The sequence below is a fragment of the Piliocolobus tephrosceles genome, chromosome 16, assembly GCF_002776525.5.
Source record: "Piliocolobus tephrosceles isolate RC106 chromosome 16, ASM277652v3, whole genome shotgun sequence".
In the NCBI taxonomy this organism is placed as follows: Eukaryota; Metazoa; Chordata; class Mammalia; order Primates; family Cercopithecidae; genus Piliocolobus; species Piliocolobus tephrosceles.
The window spans coordinates 3,576,229-3,589,551 of NC_045449.1; the positions used below are offsets into that span (position 1 = coordinate 3,576,229).

The window sequence follows — 13,323 nt, forward strand, 5'->3', positions numbered from 1 at the left end:
TTTTTTTTTTTTTTTTTTTTTTTTTTTGAGACGGAGTCTCACTCTGTCCACCAGGCTGGAGTGCAGTGGCGCGATCTCGGCTCACTGCAAGCTCCGCCTCCAGGGTTCACGCCATTCTCCTGCCTCAGCCTCCCTAGTAGCTGGGACTACAGGCACCCGCCACTGCGCCCGGCTAATTTTTTGTATTTTTAGTAGAGACGGGGTTTCACCGTGGTCTCGATCTCCTGACCTTGTGATCCGCCTGCCTCGGCCTCCCAAAGTGCTGGGATTACAGGCGTGAGCCACCGCGCCCGGCCCCACCTCAGCCTCTTAAAGTGCTGGAATTACAGGCGTGAGCCACCGCGCCCGGCCTCTAATTTTTTTTTACATTTTTTGTACAGACGGGGGTCTTGCTATGTTGCCCAGGCTGGACTCAAATTCCTGGGCTCAAGTAATCCTCTAGTCTTGGCCTCCCGAAGTGCTGGGATTGCAGGAGTTAGGAGCCACTGTGCTCGGCCTTGTTTCCCTACTGCCAGTGACTGTCCCCCTGCCACCAGCGAGCACCATGAGGGCACACTCTGCATCTGCCTTGATTGCCACATTATATGAGGACCTGGCACGGTGGCCCACACTCAGTAGGTGCTGGGAGAGTGGCCACTTGCAGCCTACATAGACACTCAAAGTTTCCAGATCAAGACCCCCAGGCAGGGAAGAAGGTTCCCGCTGCTCCCTCACGAATCCAGAGCTGAGATAAGGGATGCCCAGTAGGGAGTTTGGGCTCCGGCCCCTGGGCCCACGTCACGTTGAGCCCTGTGCTTCCTGGTCAGCCAGGCTGGGGAAAAAACAGGAGGTCAGCAAACTGCCTAGAGGAGAATTAAAAAGTGCAAGCTGCCAACATGTTACGAGGGGTGAGTGTGGGTCCTTCGTCCCCCCATTTCACTGTCGGTGTAACTGAAAGGCACGAGTGGAGACTGCAGAGCAAAGTCCAGTCTCCTCTCCTGGGCCTCCGTGGCACCCTCTGCACACTCCTGCCTCCAGGCCTCGACACAGCTGCTCCCTCCACCCAGCAGGCGTGCTCACCGCTCTCCACCTCTGTCTGCAAAGCCCGTCTTTTGTGGCCCTGCTCAGCCAGCCAGGAGCCAGGAGCCAATCCAGACTCTCAGTGAGAGTCACTCCCGGGCCCCCGAGACCCCTCAGCACCCTACGGTCTGTCTGGCTCTGACCGAACCCTGAACCCCCTCAGCATCCTGTGATCTGTCTGGCTCTGACCAAATTCTGTCTAGATCAGGGTGATCTGTGATTCAGTCTATCTCCCCCGAACTGTGATGTGATCTGAGTCACACACAACACCCCCAGCCACAGAGCCCAGCTCAGCACAGTGCCAGGCCCAAAAGTGCTCTAAAAATGTCAGAGTGGGCCAGATATTCCCTTTCCTCACACCACCCCACCCCCGTATTCACTCTGTTCAACAGAGATCTCGTTCAACAGAGGGTTCTGCTCCCCCAGAGCACCTGTTGCCTTCCAGGCACCACGCTAGGTGCTGGGCTCAGAGAGGGGTGTGGTTTGTACACGGCCCATTGGAAGATTGAATATTTGCGTCTGGGGCTCAGATTCTGTGTTTGTGCCCGATTCCAAAGCCTTTAGTAAAAGCTGGAGGCACTGAGGGGTTGCTACACAGAGAGAGGGCAGGGTCACGAACGGCCTCAAGAAGCTGGGCACTGCTCCTGCTGTGCGGGCAGCTCACTGAGCTGCAGCAGAGCTCTGCTTAGAGGGCTGGTAACTAGGTCAGCAAGAGCTTGCTGCAGGGGCACGGTGGCATGAGAAACTGTGTACGTGTGTGTATGCGCACATGTGTGCATCTGCGTGCATGTGTGCATCCGTGTGTGTGTGCATCCGCGTGCGTGTGTGCATCTGTGTGTACATCCATCCATGTGTGTGCATCCGTGTGTGTGCATCTGTGTGTGCGTATGTGCATCCGTTTGTGTGCATCCGTGTGTGCGTGCATTCATGTGTGCATCCGTATGTGCATGTGCATCCGTGTGCGTGTGCATCTGTGTGTGCACCTGCGTGTGTGTGCATCCGTGTGCGTGCATCCGTGTGTGCATGTGTGTGCATCTGTGTGTGTGCATCCATGTGTGCGTGTGCGCATCTGTGCATGTGTGTGCATCTGTGTGTGTGTGCATCCATGTGTGTGCGTGCGTGTGCATCTGTGCATGTGTGTGCATCTGTGTGTGTGTATCCGTGTGTGTGCGTAGTGTGCATCCGTGTGTGCATGCATCCGTGTGTGTGTGCTTGCGTGTGTGTGTACATCCGTGTGTGTGTGTCTGTGTGTGTAGTGGGGGAGGTCGCTGTATTTGCTGGGCTTTCCCTGAGAGTCGGCTGGTGCCCAGGTCTGCCAGGCCTGGCTCAGCTTGTTTCCTCAGACTGGACGCGCCTCAGGCCCGACAGTTCGCCTTTGAGCTGCGCCTCCATCAGGAAACCACCTCCTGTTGCATTTCCCGCCAGGACTCAGAAAACAGCATCGTCTTGGCAGATGGTCTTGAGTTCAAATCCTCACTGCCTCGGAGTCACTGAAGGACCCTGGCACCTCCCTTCCGTCTCCCCTCTGGGACATGGGGTTGTGCAGATCAAATGGGGCAACACCCAACCCCAGGTCTGATGCAGGAGGCTCAGCACGTGGAGGCTGAGGTTGGAGAGAGTTACAACCACAGGCGAGGGCTGGCCCTCCCTCTCAAGCCCCCCTCGCGTGCTGCAGACTTACAGATGCAGCTCCACCAGTGTCTGTCACCACACTACCCACAGGACCACCTCTCTGAGCTGTCCCCAGCCACAGAGGCCTGCTGAGTCAGACCGAGATCCCCCTCCATCCTGTCAGCCACCACTGTCTCCCCTCAACCCTCTGTCTCCCGCAGCACACTGGGCAATTTAAACACACATTCTCACAGTACAATAAGTACCACTTTTCCCAATTTAGGAAACTGAGGCTCATGAGGCATGATTCACCCACATGGATAGCAGGAGCTGCAGAAGTGGGACTAGACGCACGGGTCGACACCCAGCCCAGAACACCCAGCTGGGCCTCATGGGAGGGCTGGGCCTCAGAGCCATCTGCAGCGCGCCTGCCCAGGACCACCCAGCCACAGTCCCCCCGCCTCGATCTTCCACACGGAGCCTCATCAACTCCACCCCGAACTTCACAGTCAGCTGAGCCCATCCCTCTCCCTCACCCTTCATCTCCCTAATAACAAGAACAGCCAACAGGCCTTGAGCACGACTGTGTGCTGGAAACTAAACATTTCTTTTTTTTTTTTTTTTTTTTTCTTGAGACGGAGTCTCGCTCTGTCGTCCAGGCTGGAATGCAGTGGCGCCATCTCGGCTCACTGCAACCTCCACTTCCCGGATTCAAGTGACTCTTCTGCCTCAGCCTCCCGAGTAGCTGGGACTACAGGCGCCTGCCACCACGCCCAGCTAATTTTTTGTATTTTTAGTAGAGACGGAGTTTCACTGTGTTAGCCAGGATGGTCTCGATCTCCTGACCTTGTGATCTGCCCACCTCGGCCTCCGAACGTGCTGGGATTACAGGAGTGAGCCACTGCGCCCGGCCTCTATTTTTTTTCTGAATCGTTGTGTCTCTCTGTCTTCTAGGTTGGAGTGCAGTGGCACAATCTCAGCTCACTGCAACCTCCGACTCCTGGGTTCAAGCGATTCTCTTGTCTCAGCCTCCCAAGTAGCTGGGATTACAGGTGTGCACCACCATGCCTGGCTAATTTTTGTATTTTTAGTAGAGATGGGGTTTCACCATGTTGGCCAGGCTGGTCTTGAACTCCTGATCACAAGTGATCTGCCCACCTTGGCCTTCCAAAGTGCTGGGATTACAGGTGTGAGCCACCGCGCCCGGCCAGGAAACTAAACATTTCTCATGAGTGTCTCCTCCCCACGTCTGCCTTCCCCAGGACCTGTGGATGGGACCAAGGCAGAAGCCTCCTTACGGGCCTCTCTGCCTCCCCTCTCTCCCAGATTCCAACTCACACACAACATACAAGTCTGTCGTCACCCTGCTCAAGACCTGTGGCTCCCCACTGCCCCCAGCAGGAATTCCAAGCTCCCCCAGGCCGGCACTCAGGTCCCCACGGTCCTCACCCGCCACTGTGGGCCTCTCGGGCTTGGATGCCCGCATTCCTCCACTCATTCCGCACTGCCCCACGCAAGGGGACCTCCCAGAGATGGGCAGGGATGCGGGGCTCCCACACAGCCCACACTCCCCCAGCCAGCTCTCCACACACACTGCACTCTGCTGGCATTTCACCTTTGCTTGGGCCGCCCCTCGGCCGGGAGTGCCCTTACCCTACCCCCGTGTTGTGAGACGCTGCTGGGGCTGGAGAGGCTACTGTGTGCACAGCCTGCCTTCTCTTCACACAGGGGGCCAGGACAGGGGTGGCCTTGCCTCTGCCCGCACCTCCAGGCCCCAGTATGTCCCGCTTTGGGGCGGGGCTGGAAGGGAAAGTAACATCAGAGACAGCCTTCCGCTCCCACTCACGCTTCACTTCCCTCTTCCTACCAACCAGACTCCTCACACCCCAGGGCTTGGTGCCTCCTATTCCCCCTGCAGAGAAGGCCCCTCTGCTCACCCCCATCCTTCAGATCCCACCTCAGATGCCACAGTCTCCCACTCCCCAAGAACTGAGGTTTTCCATCACGCACAGGCCTGGGGTGATGCCCCGGCAGAGCCCCAGGCCTCAGCCCGAGTGCGTGCCACCAGCAGAGTGAGCCCTGGACTTCTGGTTCCTTCTTCTTCACCCCTGTAAGGCTTTGTAGGCTGACAGGACAGGCCTCTTCACGCAAGGGTGCAAAGGTGGAAACTCAACCTCTGAAACCCAGGATGGAGAAGTGAGTTGATGTGATTGCAGAATGAGTCGGGGTGAAGACGGACTTGGGGACGGCAGGTCACACGGTAACAGGGCATGATGGGGCTGGTGTCAGGGTGTGGGCAGTTCCAGGATTTCAGGGTCTGTCTGTACCCGACTCTTCTAAAATCTCCCTTAGACAACTGCTATTATTCCATCTGCTCTCACGGATAACAAGAAGTAGGCATCACCAGAGTGGGTGGCCCGGAGAGGGTGGAAGGTCAGCGCCAGGCCAGTCCTGGATTCTCTCCAGCCTAAGCAGGCCCAGCCCGGCATGGGATTCAGGGTGCTGGGCCCGGGGCCACAGTCTGAGGGACTCTTTCCTCCCAGCAACTCCTGGGCATTTTCTTTCTCAGGCTCTCCTCAGCCCCAAGACTCAACGCCACCTAACCTTCTCTAGGAAACTCTCCCGGACTGGTCCGTCCCAGTCTCAGGACCTCACAGCGTGGAGCAGAACTGCAGTAGCTTCGTTTCTGCCACCCACACGGGAGCTGCTGGGGCCCTGCTCTCGACCCCTTCCCATGGCTGAGCTGAGCTGTGGGCTAAGTGGTCTCAACGGCAAGTCTGCTCCATCATTGCTGTCTGCTGCCCAGCAGCTTGGGAAGGGCCTAGGCCTCCAAAGAGGTTTGATCAATGCCACCTGCTGGAAAAGGCACTGAGGTGATGAGTGGTGGCCCCAGAGGCTGCAGGAGACAGATGAGCCACAGGAGTATTCTGGAGCTGGGAGGCAGGACAGAGGCCTGGGCCTGAGCCCCGGGTCTATTGTCAGTTGCTTGCAAGCCTGGTCCCCTCTGTGACCCAGTCACCTCCTCTGTACTGGGAGAGGGTAGACAAGAGTCTAGTCTAAGCATCTGCTCCAGGTATTCTTGGTAATGAGAGATCAAAGCCACAGCCATAAAAAGAGACTTTCTACATCCCATGTGTAACTAAAAACAGAGAAGTCTAAATTGTAAAATAAAAGGAAGTTCAACAAACTGTTGATCTTTCCATGGTGACTATTCTGATGTTTTTGAAATCTAAAATATTAGGCCGGGCATGGTGGCTCACGCCTGTAGTCCCAGCACTTTGGGAGGCCGAGGCAGGTCGATCACCTGAGGTCAGGAGTTTGAGACGGGCCTGACCAACATGGTAAAACCCCGTCTCTACTAAAAATACATAAATTAGCCGGGCGTGGTGGCGTGAACCTGTAATCCCAGCTACTCGGGAGGCTGAGACAGGAGAATTGCTTGCACCTGGGAGGCAGAGGTTGCACTGAGCCAAGATCCAGCCTGGGCTCCAGCTGGGGCAACAGAGCAAGACTCTGTCTCAAAAAATAAAATGAATACAAAATATTAAAATCTGTCCAAAACCGTGTGACTTGCTGGTACCCTACACATTGTGGCCTGCTTCCTGGGTGATCTGGCCCCGTGTGGGATGCTAATCCAATTCTCCCGCCAACCTCCTGAGCGGGGGCAGGAGACCCATGGGAAGTCCGCTCAGATCACGAGGCAGGACCACCCTGGCCTCCGGCCTGATCTTAGCAGCCTCCAGGGCCTCACCTGACTGTGCTGTCTCATCCCTGGGGGCCCACGAAAGGATTCGTGGCTTGGCTTTTGGCCAGAGGCTTCCATGGGACAGTTAAAGGCTAAAATGGGACCCCCCAGGCAGCAGAAGTGCCTCCCCCACCCCACCTACCAGTTTTCGCCCTGGCCCGACAACACAGGAAGCAGGCTCCCCGCCAACACGCTCGCCCTCTACATACAGGCACTTGCCCCCAGTCTCTCGTCGACACTCTCTCTCACAGGGTCCTCACCCTCTCAGCCCAACCCCTGCTCTGGAACAGAAGGCAGCTCTGCCAGGCGGAGCCTCCATACTCAGAGAACAAACTACAGAGGCGAGGACCTGCCCCCAGTGGGTGCTACGGGGAGAGGGCTTTCCGAGGTGGGGGGAGGCTGGCTGGAGAAGGAACCGAGTGGCAGAGCCCTGCAGTCTGAAGCCCCTGGCTGTTAGAACTGTCAACACACAAAGCGTCCGCCGCCCTTCCCAACAAGCCTGGGCACCTGACCCACCCAGCAAGACCACTCTCCTGGAGGAACTCCCACCCTAACCTCTGGCTCTAACTGAGCCCCATCAGACACAGACAGACAGTCAAGGCTGTGGTCTGCAGACATCTGGCTGGAGCTGAGGGCACAGCAGCCCGTCAAGGCAGCGGGGGAGAGGACTTACTGGCCATGCAGAGCAGCATGTGAACAAGCCACATCCTAGCTGGAGCACAGGCAGCTGCGTCGGAGCCGAGGCGAGTGAGACGCACGGGCCGTGGCCCACTCAGCTTCCCCTCAGCCAGGAGGCCAGGAGGCGGGGACAGAAGCACACACACCAGCAGCGACCCACAGGCAGATAGGCACTTTTAATCAGACACAGACACTCCGGCTCACACACAACCAGCCATGTGGCTTCTTCAGTTGTGGGCTGGACCCTGGGAGCTTCGGGACCACTGTCAGTCCCAGTCTCCCACCCACGCTTGGATGGAATGGGGAGCTGAGGTGTGGCCAGGGCCGCAGTTCTGGGTGTCCTCAGCAGAGCCGGAGGTGCAGGAGCAACATGAATCCAGCCTGCCGTCCATATCCATGTGAGTCGGTCCCTGTCCTGCCTCAGAACCCACCACCAGACATCTCAGCCCAGCTTCCAGTCCAGGGTCCTCAGTGGTGGTTGCCTCAGCACTGAGACAGGGGTCCTCCTCCCATAGGAAGTGCCCCCCGAGTCAAAAACGGGGCTCCTGTACCAGCCCATGCACTCAAGACCCTGGGGTGTGGAATCACTGCCTCGATTCAACGTTGGCTGCATTCGTCCTCTTTAAAACCAGGACAGCATCCTGATGCGGAAACTGATTGAACAGGACTCTGAGTTACCAGAATAACAGAAGAAGTAAAATTCTATCCATCTTCCAACACACCTCTGATCCATCCCAGCATTCCACAGGACACACCATTGACAGTTTGCAGTCGTATTTAATTGCTGTCAAATCTGTACTGTGTGACCAAGTCCGTGACACGGAAGGAACTGTCTCCTGCACCCCTGCTCCCCAGGCTGCTGGAAGCGCAGAGCGGTGCCGTCAAACAGAACTCTCCGCAGCGATGGAACTGTTCTAGGTCGACATGGTCCAGGACGGTACTTATGAGCCACATATGGTACTAAACCCTTAAAATGTCACCAGAACAACTGATGAACTGAATTTTATATTTTATTTAATTTTAAATTAAAAAAGGCAGGACATTCCAAGTCTCTCTCACATGAGTGTCTGCAGCCCCAGGGAGGGAACCCTGAAATGTGAATGTGTTAACACAGAGTAGACAATGGTGTTGACTTCATTACTAGATAAAAATCCATGTTATTTTGTTTCTCGCATGGAAAGGTTGCTTGGCTAAGGTTCTGTGCAGATGCGATGACATTTCCAACGCTTTGCCTTGTCTGCTCTGCTCTGACAGAATGCTTATGACTACTAGATCTTGCTCGGTGATGTGAGATTACAACTCACCCGTTTTCATCCTGCATGAAACAGAAGTTAAACAGCAGAGAAGTTAAACAGCCGTAAAAGCAAAATTCCACGTCTGGTGGTTTTCCTGTCAGGTCATGATCAAACCATCCTACTTCTGTTGAACCTCGTCCCAGGCGGGATCGGGACCTGTGGCCCACAGCCTGTCTTCCCAGCGCTCCAGGGCTCGTGACCTTCCTCCTCCCCCTCACTTCATTCTGAGCTCCAAGGGCACTGGGGAGAGTCACAGGCGTCTCCTCTCCCCAGCACTGGCCTACAGCAGGAAGACAGCAGCCCAGTCACTGAGCAGATCCCTGGTAGGGCAGGGCCAGAACCCAGACTGCCGCTCACTCGAGATTCCTGAGAGAAGACTTTGTGTTTCGAGTGTGAACGGCAGGGTGCCTCGGAGAAGCCAGGAAAAGCTGATGATTGGATGTCGGACGGGGAGCAGGGCCATTTCTGTACCTGTGCAGACTCCTAGAATGCTGACTCATCCTGCATCGATCCAACATGTATTGATCCAAGCGTCAGTGCCTCTAGTCACGAGACACACAGGTGTCCGTAAAGCCCTCCTGACGGTAGCTGCTTTCCCCACAAACCCAAACTACACCCCCAAGGTCAGGGGCCAGGCTGTGTTGAGTAATGCTCCCCGTCATAGCAGCACCTCGCACAAGGCTGGGTGTTCGGCAAATACATACATAACCAAAAGACACGTGAATGTGGTTTCCCAACTCACTTTAAACAAATCTGCCGGGACCAACTCGAGGGACACAACGGAAAATGGACTGTACTCTTCACAAACATCAGTGTCATGGAAGACAAAGGCAGGCTGAGGACCTGCTCCAAATGACAGCAGGCTGCAGAGTGGATAACTAAAGGCAGCGCCTGATCCTGGATTGGATCCTGGACCAGAAAAACCACGGCTTTCAAAATCGTTATTGGGACGGTTGGCACATCTGAAACTCGAATGACAAATGAGCAACTCTTGGGCGGATCAGAGGATTACACATTTCCCAACTTTGACAGCTGTACCATGGACACGTGAGAGGCTGTCCCTGTTCTTGGGAAACGTTCACTACAACATCTTATGGATAAACGAGCATGACGTGTACAAATAACCCTCAGATGGTTCATGGTTCAGAGAGGACAGGAAGAAAAAGGGGTGAGGGGAGAGAAGAGGGAATGAAGAGAAAACGTGGCAAAATGTTCTTTGTTGTACCCTTGAAACTGCTGGGATTTTGAAATGATTTCAAAACAAAGTTTTACATATTTTTTAATGTTTTTCTTTCTCCCCTTGACACCAGGAAGAATAAAGTTTTTAAAATGGCCAGGTGCAGTTATAGTCACAGTTATTTGAGAGGGTCAAGCTACTTGGGAATGCTTGAGCCCAGGAGTTTGAGTCCAATCTAGACAACATAGTGTGAACCTGTCTCTTTAAAAAAAAGTTGCAAACTGTTCATGGATGGAGGAGACGTGCTCGGCATCAGGTGAAAGGGCTGCCTGTCGGTCGGGCGCTGTGGCTCACACCTGTAATCCCAGCACTTTGGGAGGCCGAGGTGGGCGGATTGCCTGAGCTCAGGAGTTTGAGACCAGCTTGGGCTACATGGTGAAACCTTGTCTTTACTAAAAATACAAAAAATTAGCCGGGTGTGGCCGTGTGCGCCTGTAGTCCCAGCTTCGGGAGGCTGTGGCAGGAGAATTGCTTGAACCTAGGAGGTGGAGGCTGCGGTGAGCCAAGATTGCGCCACTGCACTCCAGCCTGGGTGACAGCGCAAGACTTTGTCTCCAAAAAAAAAAAAAAACAGAAAGGGCTGCCTGCTGTCTTCAGAGTGAGTCAAAAGCACTGAGGCACAGCCTTCGGAGGCAGGAAATGGTTCTATTCCCCCACTTGCCTTCTGAGTCTTAGGAAGCCAGAAAGACTGACAACATTGCTGAGACCGGAGCCTAGGGCTGCAGAGCAGCGGTACTCACGGCCTTTGACTGAGCGCTCAGTAGGAGTGCCCTGCTCAGTGCCAAGGCCTCACACGCGAGCCCAGCGAGCCCTCCTCGGAGCCTCTCAGCCACCTACAAGGTTAACCCGATTCCTCAGATGAGGATGCTGCCTCCGAGAGGCCACAGCAGTAAGGAGCAGAGCTGGGACTCCAAACAGGTCTGTCTCCTCCAGAATCACGATTCTGAGCCACCACAAACTCTCCTGCCTTCAGCCCTATTGGCGTGTAAACTTTTTGTTTTTTGAGATGGAGTCTTGCTTTGTTGCCCAGGCTGGAGTGCAGTGGTGCTTTCTTGGCTCACTGCAACCTCTGCCTCCTGGGTTCAAGCGATTCTCCCGCCTCAGCCTCCCCAGTAGCTGGGATTACAGGCGCCCGCCACCACACCTGGCTAATTTTTGTATTTTTAGTAGAGACGGGGTTTCACCAGTTGGCCAGGCTGGTCTCAAACTCCTGACCTCAGGTGATCCCCTGCCTTGGCCTCCCAAAGTGCTGAGATTACAGGCCTGAGCCCCCAGCTAGGTGGTGTGTAAACTTAAAAAAGCAGAGATTTCTTCCCACAAATGCAGACTGGGATCTCCACATGACCAGGTGCTGTGGACTGAACTGTAAATGCCCTCCAAATTCATATGTTGAAGCCCTAACCCCCCATGTGGCCCTTCTTGGAGATACAGCTTTTAGGAAGTAATTCAGGTTAAATGAGGTCATAATCCAGTAAGATTGGTGGCCTTACAGGGGCTGTGTGCAGGCACCAAGAAAAGCCTACGTGAATAAGACAGCAAGGGGGTGCCCACCATGTTGGCATCCTCCGGCCTCAGATCTGTGGGGCACTGAGGGGGTGATGGGACAGGGAGAGAACAAGGAGTGGATTCTCTTGTCTTTTCTTAACTAAGGGTCTGGGAGCGGGAGGGCTGCACTGGGTGCTGGGACCAAGGGTGCAGGCGCTTGGATCTCTCGTTTACAAGCCCCTACTTCTTTCCTGCTGTCTAACCCATACTCCTGAAACCCCTGATGCTCCCTGGAAAGGAGAGCAAGGGTCCTCAAACACACATGAGCACTAGAAGGAAACTGGAACTCCTCCCAGGGAAGCTGAGGCCCAGGGAGGTGAGGGGACTTGCTCAGTCTTTCCAATTGAGTATGTGGGGCAGAAGGAGTCCCCAGGGCCCCGGCCCCAGCCGCCGTCCTATTTGACTTTCCCCAACAGGCATTCTACCTGAGCTAGAAGATGCTGCCTGCCTCTCCCAGGCCCTCTGAGGAGATGGCCACATCACAGGGTTGAACACTACCACGAAAATCCTAGGAAGGGAAAGGAAGGCGAGAATTCTTTTTTTTTTTTTTTTTTTTGAGACGGAGTCTCACTCTGTCGCCCAGGCTGGAGTACAGTGGCGCGATCTTGGTTCACGGCAACCTCTGCCTCCCGGGATCATGCCATTCTCCTGTCTCAGCCTCCCAAGTAGCTGGGACTACAGGTGCCCGCCACCTCGCCCAGGTAGTTTTTGTATTTCTAGTAGAGACGGGGTTTCAGCATGTTAGTCAGGCTGGTCTCGAACTCCTGACTTCAGGTGATCCACCCACCTCGGTCTCCCAAAGTCCTGGGATGACAGGCGTGAGCCACCGCGCCCCGCCTGATAATTCTCTTCTGCCAATGGTGTGGGCCTCTCCACCTCACTAACCTATGCTGGCCCAGAGGTGAGGGTGACAATTTGAGGTAACACAAAGTCTCAACTACTTAAGAATCTGGTCATCCAGAGAGGGTCCCTGGAATTGCTCAAATGAACAGGTAAGAATCCTGAGGCAGGGTACTGACCTTGGTAGGCGAAATACAACCTATACTCTCGAGTTTTATTGACAATACAGCAAAATTCCACTTTGATGCCTCACAACTACTTAAAATAGGCTTTTTGAAGCAGCATGTCCCTAACCACTCCGAGGAACGAAGTTCTGTGAAATGTTCATAGAGTTTCATTGAAAAAAAAAAAAAAAAGAAAAGAAAAAAAGCTACAATATTTCTTCTTCTAAGATTTATTTTATAAACACGTAAGAAAAGTTCTAGATATTTATTGCGGGTCTGGTTATGCAGTAACAATCTGCCTTGATGCAAGTGTGCCATTCTCAATATCAAAAGCATTCTCTTCTTTTAGTTCGTAAAAGAAAAACATGGTTTAACTTCTAATTATTAACTTCTTGTTATTATAAGGTTTAAAAGCAATTACTGTACTTAGGTATCAAACTTATTTGTGTAGCAACTAATTCATCCGTGAAGCCACAGTTTGCCGTAGCTTCACAGCAAATTTTGACTTAAATCTAAAGTGCGTGTTAGCATCTCACCATCACTTAATGCTTTGAGTGAGAAGTTTGAGGAATGCTGCTTTAGGCAAAAGAGCCACTGCAGGACTGAGTTCGGTTCTTTTCACCTGCTCTGGACTGCTGTCACTTTCCTTACCAACAGGACCACAGGCTTAAGAACTGGCTCAGCCGTCCTTCTTTGGGGCCTATTGCCTGCCTGCCAGCTTCCTCTACGTCTATCCTGGGACAGATGAATGCTTTTCTAAAAAATATTTTGGACTATTTGCGTGATTCCCTAGCAAACGCTTTAGAGAGCCGGCTAAGCTTCAGCTCCGACATGGCCATATCATTAAAATTTGAAGTTTACTCAGGTCTACTTAATGAGATTTTTTTTTCTTATACAAGCATATGCACCTCTGAATAATTAATCTTCCCTTTTTCGAATCTGGGGCTTTCATCTAGAATTAGACTAACCTGCAGACAATGATGCCAGAGCTGGGCTGCGTTACCACAATTCATTCATTTACCAAACACTTTCGCAGCACTGCTTACTCTGGGCTGGCCTGATGAAAGGATACAGAGACACCACCACAAAGAACCTTGCTCATCAGGAGCTTGCTTACCGGCTAGAAAGGAAAATACAACATGAAAATAA

The 13,323-nt window shown here is 53.7% G+C and overlaps 1 protein-coding gene across 2 annotated transcripts in view; it reads right to left on the reverse strand.

Annotated features, from left to right (window-relative positions):
- The window catches only part of ITGAE (integrin subunit alpha E), an 84,566-nt gene extending 77,350 nt beyond the window's left edge, over positions 1-7,216 (reverse strand). Inside the window, exon 1 of one of the 2 annotated variants that reach the window (XM_026449099.2) lies at positions 7,089-7,216. In XM_026449099.2, coding sequence (XP_026304884.1) covers positions 7,089-7,122 — 34 coding nt within the window. In that variant the 5' untranslated portion in view covers positions 7,123-7,216. The remainder of the gene's footprint in view (positions 1-7,088) is intronic. The other variant, XM_026449100.2, reaches the window with a different exon arrangement.
- Between the last annotated feature and the right edge of the window lie 6,107 nt (positions 7,217-13,323).